This window comes from Egretta garzetta, unplaced genomic scaffold (genome assembly GCF_000687185.1).
Source record: "Egretta garzetta isolate BGI_Z169 unplaced genomic scaffold, ASM68718v1 scaffold111, whole genome shotgun sequence".
Taxonomy (NCBI): Eukaryota; Metazoa; Chordata; class Aves; order Pelecaniformes; family Ardeidae; genus Egretta; species Egretta garzetta.
The window spans coordinates 1,000,813-1,011,066 of record NW_009258672.1 but is presented as its reverse complement, the minus strand read 5'-3'; the positions used below and the strand labels follow the sequence as shown (position 1 = coordinate 1,011,066).

At 39.5% G+C, this 10,254-nt stretch overlaps 1 protein-coding gene across 1 annotated transcript in view; it reads right to left on the bottom strand.

Annotated features, from left to right (window-relative positions):
- Nucleotides 1-9,835, bottom strand: part of MAP7D2 (MAP7 domain containing 2) — a 37,116-nt gene extending 27,281 nt beyond the window's left edge. Inside the window, exons 1-3 of the mRNA XM_035888574.1 lie at nt 9,745-9,835; nt 9,481-9,558; nt 5,820-5,983 (exon numbers count right to left, since the gene is read on the bottom strand). Coding sequence (XP_035744467.1) covers nt 5,820-5,983; nt 9,481-9,558; nt 9,745-9,835 — 333 coding nt within the window. The remainder of the gene's footprint in view (nt 1-5,819; nt 5,984-9,480; nt 9,559-9,744) is intronic.
- Between the last annotated feature and the right edge of the window lie 419 nt (nt 9,836-10,254).

Below are 10,254 nucleotides of genomic sequence, written 5' to 3'. Positions count from 1 at the left end.
CTGGTCGGTGCCATCAGTGTCCAGGCAGGCACGCAAATGAGTGCTCTGCTTCTTTCCTCCTCCTTTTTTCTCCCTGCAGACCAAACGCACGAAGCATCACAAAGCTCAAGCACAGCCTCTTCTGCAACAGCACAGAAAAACCACACGGCTTTGAATACACTATCACTTCTTGTCCATACTTTAGACCTGAAAAGAAAGCCATCTTCCAATCTGTGGAATCCAAAGTCACTCCCCTCTGATTTAGTTTGCTACAGTCTTTCTTTCTTCTCTTGCTACTTGATGATGCAATTTTCATGTTTGAAAGCTGTGTGCACTGACTTTGCATTTCAAGTTCCCACTTTTTGCCTTAAACTACCCACCTCCCAATATTAATTTAATTCTGAGTCTCTTTTCTGTACTTACTCTTTTCCAAACCCCACCTCCTATTTCATCACCAGTTCTTCTCTCCAGTCTGCTTTTCGTTACTTTCTTCTATGCATCTTGCCCCAATATACCTTTCTACCCACACTCTTCACAAAGGAAAATGACCCTCCCATTTCTTTCTCATTAAAGCATACACTTACACAGAATCTTTCTTTCTTTCCGTATCTAATGAATATTGTTATACATTAATCAAAAAAGATAAGATGAAAGCAGTCAAGTTTCAATTATCTGGGTGATTTATGTTTGGGCTTGGGTTTTTTTTTAATGCTGCTTGGAGCAAGGACCAGCAACATTCTGTAGTTTGCAAACCACAGAATACACTTATACCACCTACTACGAAAGCGCTGTTTTAATAATAAAATGCATGCTGAAATAGATTAAAGAGATTAAATAATTTTTCATACATATTTGAAAGCCCATACTACCGACAATATAAGGTTGAAGTCTTCAATTATATGATGTGGAGAGAATCATTAATTTTAATTTGCAAAGAGCCTTTCATTAAAGCACATAAAGAACATAATTATTAAACCTCATGAAGCCCCGCAGATATAGCTTAGATAAAGAACAATACCATGGCCATTTTTCACAAAGGAAGGATAGTTATTTAAAAACCTTTTTAAGTTAGCACAAAACTAAAACGCCAGAGAAAACAATAAGACACACAGCAGCATAGCATAAACACCACATACATTAATAATTTTGGTCTGCGACAAAAACTGAACAACAAGACAAAGCATTCCTTCATCAGCAAACAATGCACAATACCCTTCCTATCTATGCTACCAATGAAGTACCTTTTTAAAAGAATATCAAACTATCCATGTAATCCTTATTTGGGAACTCTTAACAGCTAGACAGAGGAAGTAATCTCTGCACTAGAGATACAGTGAGCTTCCACAAAAAACTATAACGTACAAGCTTTACATGTAGGTTAAATTAAGAATGAGTAAAACCATAAAGAGAGAGCCATCTACTGCTAGTATCTAAAATATACATGTTACTTCCCAAACTCCATAGTTATTCATTCATCCAGGTTTTCCTCAGACTAAGCAACAGAAGAAATGTTTGCATTGTCTGAATTAAACAAACAAACAAAAACCAACCCCCCAAAACCAAAACCAAACAAACCCAAAAACCAATAGTGGGAATACAAGTAATTTGACTGAAGTACTTTCCTGTTCTCTCTGTAAATATGACATGCATGTGAAAACAAGGAAAAAATTCATTTTACAAGTATTATGACTTAAAATAAGTCATGCCAACAATTCTAAAACAATCTGCCTTACACCTACAATACGAACATCTAAAAGAGCCCAAAAAACCTCTTCCTCTCCACATTCATCAGCACCATATGTAAACAGCTCACTGTTTCCTTATATGATCAGCGGGCTTCATCTTTTGAGTGGTCCTTCCACATAGCAACAAAAGAGCTCTGTTATTTTCTATTTAAAAAGCTCAGTAAAAAGCAATACAGTATCCTTAACTACCCTTCTGAACACAATTCACATCTACTCTCAACCAATTATAATTATGGGCGTGTAGAAAGGGAAAATTTACGCAGGATGTGTACATCAAAGAACAACACGGGACAAATGAAGGCTCTACATTAAGGTACACGGGGAGCTGCAGCGGCAAGTAATGGCAAGGGGGAGCAGAGGACGGCTGGTGGTGTGATGAGGACTAAACTCTTCTTATGACCACCGCACAGCAAATTGAGAGACTGCTCACATAGCAATCCCAAACAGCTTGCAGCAAAATTTTGGTATAAGTTGTGCAACTGATTTCCACTCAGTACATGAATTGCCAAAAGATGTTTGGAAAGCAGTTATTATTTCCATGTATTATAATTCAAAAAGTAATTACCTTTGAATTATAATATAGTAAGTAATTAACGCTATAACATCCAGAGTTTTTCACTCTCTTGTGCTTAAGTGCATACTTTTTACAAACAGTGAATGTGCACCAAAACAGTATCTCCAACACTGCAGGACATTCTTTTCCATTTAGCAGCCATTACATCAATCTTTCAAGTCTGAGTGTTGGATTAGATTTAATGCTGTCTAGCAGCCATGGTTCATTCAAACATTAGTATATTGGTAGGATCAGTACTAATTTTATCAATTTCCTTTTTAACAAAATCTGATCATTTTATTAAAAATGGATCTTTGACTAGATGGATGTTGTTGCTCTTACTCGCACTAGCAGCCTTGACATGGCCCGTACAAGTGATGTTCGTGTTGTCTTGTGGAATACAAGAACAGGAGAAGAACACAGCTTCTATGGAAACTTCCCAATACCCTGTGTAGAGGTAGACATTTATTTGCAAGGTACTTCCAAGTCACATGGAAGTTCAAGATAGGGAAAGGGAAAAAATTATTTTAACTGAATGACGACTAGCTTTGCTTTTATCCAGTCCCAAAGCCACTGGCTGCTTACTGTTAAAAGCAACTCTTTAATAGCTTCTGTTGAACACCATCATGCTTCTTTCCTCAAGGCTCAGGGGCTGCTTTTACTAAAGGAAGTGGGCAGCTTTAAAAGTAATATGGAGGGAAGGGCAGTACTACTGAAGACCTCTACAGATAAGAAAGGTGCAGTCAGTGTAGACAGGGTAATTTTCAGGCACATTTATTCAGCTCCTGTCTGAGGAATTGGACACACTTCCACTGTGCTCTGCAACAAGCTCCAGCTGCCCCAGAGGAGAACTCTGCCAGAACACCTCCCCCCATCAACACAGACTTTAAAACCACCATCTCTTATTTGGCACTGTAGAGGGGGAAAAGTAAGCAAAACAAATCAAACTTTAGCCACCAGCTTTTTGAGAAGTCCTTTGCATGCAAAACAGCCAAGCAGAGGATACTCTGATGTAGGAAGCCAAAAAGTTCCCATAGTTTGTTAAGAGCCATTCATCTCTCAAACTCTTACAAATGCAACAACAATATTTTCTAGAGAGGGATTTATATAACCTGTTCCTATCACAAATATGCACCACCTTCTGCTGTGCTAAAAACCAAGGAAAAAAAGACTGAAGATACAAAGGACAACCAGTAAGGCAGAGAGCAAAGCAGAAAATCTCTCTACTTGGCATTTTGGACACCCAATGAGCAGGTAAAATGGGTGCTCCAGTGCCCACCCAGAGTAAACCAGTGTTAACAGCAGAAACACTGAGGGCATGCTGCAGTATACTGGCTCACTGGCTAGGGCACACCTCCCCCCTGCTGGGTGTGGGAAATACAGGTTCAAAGCTCTTCCAGTAAAGAAGGCCTCAAACGTTCAGAATGAGTCATGAGCACTGAGTAACTTGCAATGCCCAGGGAGCTGCAGCTTCATCACCATCCTTACTCGGACCTCCACTGCTACTACACATATGGGGTTTGAGGGGCTCATTAGAAGAGCTGGGGGAGTGGGGGTGGGATTTGGCAGATCCTTTAGTAGAATTCCCGTGGAATTCAAGAAGTGAGGTAATGACAAGTAACCATGAAAGGAAGCCAGGAGGTGGTGGCATCTCCTTTTCCCAGTTTCCTTCTTCCCTCATCCTCTCCTGTTCTACAGATTATTCCCCTACGTACCCTCCCCTCCTTCAGAGGCTCCTCGATTTTTCCTCCCACCAGGTCTAATCCATCCCCAAACAAGCATCCTCTCCTGTCCTCCTGCTCACATAGCCTTCCCTCAGGTTCCTCAACCTGGGGGAAAAGGGGAAGAAAGGAAAGCAAAGGGAAAGAAGCCAGGCCTGGGCCTGCCTTGGCTCCCAAAAGGCTTTGGACAGTTTAAGCAGTGAGCAGAGCTAGGAGAGGTATTCATATTATGACCAAACACTTAGACAGAGGCAGCCTTTCTCTCACCTTTAGAGAAGTCTCCCATCACACGTACGGGGTGCTGGGGAGCTGTAACAGGCTTGCTGGTGCTTGGGAGAAACATCATTGTGTGCTCAGCCTCTTAGGTCCATCTCTGGGCAAGTGCAGGAGGCCACTACAGAAGATGGGGTCCTCACTAAACAGACCCTTTGGGTCTGACCTGGCACAGCCTCTCCTACGTCCGACCGACAGCGCTGCTCTCATTTCGCCAGCACAGGCAGACCATGCAGGCAGGGAAAGCAGTCAGTTGCTCGCTCTTCCTACACCTCTCCTCCTCCCTGCCCCTCTCTGGTGCATATTTTGAGGGCAGGGTTTTGAAAATTTTTGTACTTGCCACTTTCCCTTACAATCCCCATCCCCCATATAAAGGGGATCAATTTTGCTTAGCTGCAAAAGGCTATTACAAGCAGGAAATACTGGGGAAGGGACATGTCAGATTTTACCACAGAAGGAGAGAGACCTCCTACCCTTTGTTTCTGTTTTTTTTCCATTTTTCTTAGCAAAATTTGAAACCACAAGACAAAGTATTTTAAAATGAATTCTCAGCTATTATGCAGAAGCCACAATCTGTTACAGTTGAAAGACGAATGGCAGGATACAATCTCCTCTTCAGGTTAAAGTGAAAAATCAAACAAAAAAAATTTCAATGGACAGCAGTATGTTATTCTGATCCCATGTGGAAGCGTTTTACCTCTTTTGCAAAGATATTATGATCAAAAGGTGGGGGGTGGAAAAAAAAGGAAGCTTAGTAACTGAAGATTTCTAGAGCCTTTTTATCTAGGAACTAGGGAAATATCTTTTAGCCTTTTTTTTTTTTTAAACCACTGCCCTGTTTTCCCAAAATCATTAATTCTTTATCAGTTGCAGTAGCAGTGCTAGTGTTTTCTACAGAATGTCATGTGGAGAGACACACACACAGAGCATTCAGAGATCTGCATCAGAAATTGAACTCACTAGAGCAAAAAAGAACCTTAAACGATCTCAGCAGGGAAGCAGAAGAAGGGTATGAAGATGCTTCAAAAGATATATGATTAATTCTGTTCTGTGATAGAGTTTTAAACAACCTAGATTCTTCACTGCTTTAAGTAAGAATTTCTGATTTAATGTCACTGATAAAAACAAAACAACACATTTTCATATATATTATTTCAGTTTCATGGACAGTAAACAAAACAGTAAAAAAAAAAAAAATCATCTTTCCCTTTTATGGAAACACTCATCTTTAAAAACTACCTTCCACAAAGCTGATGCTTTATTGTCTGACAGTCAGAGTCCCAGATACGTTAGCATAAGTAGATGACTATTCACTGAGATCAGACAAAAATCAAGAGACAAAAAAAGCTTTGGAAAATGTTTTTGATACACAAGCAGTAGTAGAGTACTTATAGCTGTGGTGATGTGCATTTGCGGTTCCTGAAGTAATGCCCACATGTCTCTGGGCCAAAAAAAAAAAAATTCAACATTTTATGCATGTCAATATTCAGCTATGTTTAATGCTATCATACAGAGTTGCTCTGCCATACATCTCCCAGTGGACCTTACCTCCTCCTCTTTAAGCTTTTGTCTCCGTTTTTCTTCAACAGCTGCTCTCTTCTGCTCCTCTCTCTGCCTCTGCTCCTCCAGTCTTCTCCATCGCTCCTCCATTTGTTTTTCATATTGAAGTTTTGCTCTCCTCTCTTTCTCCAGTATCTGCTGTTCCCTAGCAGCTTAGGCAGAGAAAAAGGTGCATTTCACTTTATGCAAATTTTCTTCTGCTTTCCAATTATTTGATAACATGACATGATAGTGTAAAACAACAAATACAAGTACACAGGGTTTTAGTCCACCAAGGTCAAAAATACAGTGCACAGAAGTGCTGGAATGATTAGTAAATTTAAGTGATTTGCTCAAATAAATAGGCAAGCCCTTTGCACACATGGTGATAGTTCGTGCCCCTTACCTATGTAAAAACAGTGTACAGAATAGTTAACAACTCTTTTTTTGTTTGTGTTTCAAATCCCTCTGTAGCTTAAAGCCAAATTATTTTTTCAGACATAATGAATGTTCCCACTAGGTTTTAAAGTGAATCAGTTATATGTGTTGAAGCAAAAGCCCTTCGAATTTCTTTAAAACTGTGCTTCTCATTATGGGGCTGCCTTCAAAATAAATACATGAAAACACCACACATCAGATTTTCTATGGAGCTTCGAAAATACACCATTCTGTTCATAATTTGGTGCTACATAATTACCCACTTCTGCCTCTTTACATGAAAATAAAAATTACTTCTGTTATTGAGGGTTTGCACAGTTGTTTATTCTAACTGGAGTCATAAAAAATATTTCTTCAATGAAAGGGTTGTCAGGCATTGGAATGGGCTGCCCAGGGAAGTGGTCGAGTCCCCATCCCTTGAGGTATTTAAAGGATGGGTAGACGAGGTACTTAGGGACGCGGTTTAGTAGTGGGCAGGTACAGTTGGACTCAATGATCTTAAAGGTCTTTTCCAACCAAATGATTCTATGATAATCTTCTTGAGACATTTGAATTTCTGTAACAACAAGCTGACTGCAACATTACATACAGGACTGTTGCTTCAGGTTTACATAGGAGAACAAGTATCGGAAGTTAATGTGACAAATCATGAGGAAAAATCCACTTCTCATGCAAGTGTATTCCATAAAAAGGCAGGGAAGAGGAGTTCAGTAAGCATGCCTGTATACACAAAAGTCTGTAGTGTCACATACCAACACACATACAGCCGATATCAAAGAAGGAATATTCTCACAGTTGCCAGGCTAAGAACTTGAAAGTTAGGGAAAGCCAGAATTAACACTGTTTATACAAGAACTAGTCCTTCAACCTGCTCATCTATTCAGCCTCAGTCTGCTTTTTCAGTTCCTGATTCCTTGTACAGCAAATTTTCGCCCTCCTCATTCTCTCTCAGTATCTTCCCATCAGCCGTAGGTTCTTGCCCCGCTATCTCCATTCCCTCTTCTCAGATCAGCCTTTTTTCCCCCTCAGCTCCTGTCTCCAGACTCTTTAACTACAGCCATGACCCTCAGTCCCTCTTTGCCCCACTCCACCCTTGAATCCTTGGTTTCAAGCCAGCATCCCTCCAACACCAGATCCTTTTCCAAGACATGCATTTCTTTCCCTTGAATACTGGATCCTTCTAAAATACTTCTTCCTCACATCCAACCTGCTTTACAGAACACCTTCTACCTTATTCTTGTCAGAAATACAGTTGATGCGTTCTTCCCCTTTTGCCTTATGAGAATTCACTATTCCTCCCCCCCAAGGACAGGGCAGTATGAGGGGGATGTCAGTCCTGCAGGAGAGCCTGGACTTGTACACATGAAGAATCAGACTTGCCAACAGATAGAGTTATCTCAGAAACAGTGGAAGACAAGTGACCGGTCACTAACTGTTAACAACTACTAGCCATGTCAGGTAGAGCAGGTGAAAACAGCGTGCTGGAGTTGATAAAAACCAAAAATAAAGTGAGGTGTCCAGAGATTGTGCTAAGATTACCTTCTGAGTAAGTAGGTGAAACTTGGGACTGATTCTGGACAGTGAAGCAAACCATTCTGTCATCATGAACATACATACAATTCTTGTTCCTTAATTTAGGGATACTAAACTACTGATTAATGAGTTTTGGCTTTGGTGAAAAGGTTATTCTGTATTGCTGCAAAGTACCTGCCGGCTGCATAAAGATCCGTCCTTCTGGGGAACTTTCTGCTTTTTTCTGAACTTCTAGAACAAATTTGCTACAGACCAAAACCCAGAGCTCCCCATTCTAGAAATGGTCTTAACCCTAAAAAAGTACGTTTCCAGAAGGCACATATGATGTCTGGAGACAAGAACGGCAGCCAACACCTTCCAGATCCCCTGTGCCAACCACTCCCAGATTCTCCAGCTCTCAGTTTCCCTCTCATCTCCTCTTCTGCTTTTTAATCCAAGTCCTTTCTAATCTACTCATCGTGTCACTTTCTTGGGAACCAGCAGAGAAGAGATAATCAAGAGGACAGAAAAGAGAGTCTGGACTGAGTGTACCTGGAAGAGATGTAAGCTACAACTCAGGCTGGTGGCATGCCCCATATAGACAGAACCTCTGGGGATATTAAGTACTAAACATCAGCAGATTTTCACAGAACAGAATCTTGCTCACCAAGCCCATGGTACTAAAAAATGTCAAGTCACTGGTCTCAAGCCTCAGGTTTTGTCAGGAAATGGTCAACAGTTTGCTTATTTATTTTTTGCAAGAAAAGGAGTATTTTCCTATGATTCTTTTCACAGGCTTTAGTTGACTTTAGTTTAGTCATACTGCTTTAGTTGACATTTCCTCAAAATATACATCTGGCTTAAATTTCATAAAATCATAAAACACTGACAATTTCTTCTAATAGCTATTGTCAGGTACCCTTAAGGAACAGTGCTACTGGCCTTTCTTGTTATTACATTGAGGAAAAGTGAAGTTAATTGTTAAACATATATATATATATATATATGCATGTATACAGAGAGAGTCCAAAACAATGTTGAACATCTAATTTCATTCATATATTATGTATATATGAAATAAACTGTGTATATACACACACCCCTTATATATCTATTTCCACCCCCACCCCCATTTCCTCAACATTTCCCTGGAGATATTAGTAGATTAAAAACAACTGACTATTTTAAAAACTCTGAAATCAATGCTTATGTTATTCAGGCAATGAATTAATAGTTTTTCTCATTCTCTTGAAAGATTCACCATTTAAGAACTTATGAAAAGTATCTGCTTTATGCCATACTTAACAACTCCATGATATATTGTAATATGGCTAACACTTAATAGACTAAAATTGAGGCTGTTTCACCAAATCATCCTACATATTATCCTAAGCATTATTCAAGGCTTATTTGGTATTTTTACAGATCAGAATCCTAATAGACAGTATCTTACACATAAACCTATATTCAAAAGTACGTAAATCAAAGAAGAAATTCAACTTGTAATTATAGAATATTAATACTCAAATGGAAATCAAAGACAACATAGATTAATATATTTTTTATAATTTAATTTAAAAGTAATACCTTAAGTGATATAAGACTAGGAATAGATTGAACCACAATGTTTAAAATTCAGAACAGAAAAAACCGTCATGTTAGTAACTTAAGCCTATTAACACATATACATAAATAATGCATACACCTCCTGCCATCTTACCAAGGTATTTCTCCCTTTCTTCTCTTCTCTCCTTTGCCAGTCTTTGTCTTTCATCGGTTTTTAGAAATCCATCAATGGCTAAAGTCAGAGAGGGGGAAACAAAAAAAGTGTTAAAAAAGTGTTAGTATAACTAAAGAAGTGTCCAAAAGAACTAAAGAAAAATCCACAAAAAATAAATCGTATCTATTGCATTTAAGCAATTCCATCAACAAAAACGATTTTGCACTTGTATGTGGGCAGGTTAACAAGCTGGGGTTTGGATACATCTTGAGCACAGTTTCCTACCTACTGCCGAACTCCAAGCACAGTTCCTCAGTGTAAATGCCCGATTCTTCTTGTCAGAGCAAACAAGCATGCTGTTAGTGCTCATTTTAAAATTTAAAGCTTTCTTGGGGAAAACCATAAGGATGCAATTAATACTTATTCATCTTTGTTAATAATCTCATTTTAAAGTTTTTGGCCAAAAAAGAAAAAGGTAGTTCAGGAAAGCAGTAAAAGCAGTATGCAGCTCTCAAAGTCTAATGCTATGTGGAGTCCCAGCCTTCATATTTATGGCTTGACACAGCCCCACAGCTTCCTTGCCCACAGGAAACCACTAGCACCAGCTCATTTCAACAACCAGCAATTAGTGCTGGATGAGGCTACGGAGGCAGCAGCCCTCCTGCCCTCTTTTCTAGGTAGGAAACACTTTGTTTCCTCCTCCAGTTGGTATCTAAAAGCTGGTTACTTGTTTGGGAGGAGGTTGCCTAAGGATGTTTTCCACCTGGATCCAGA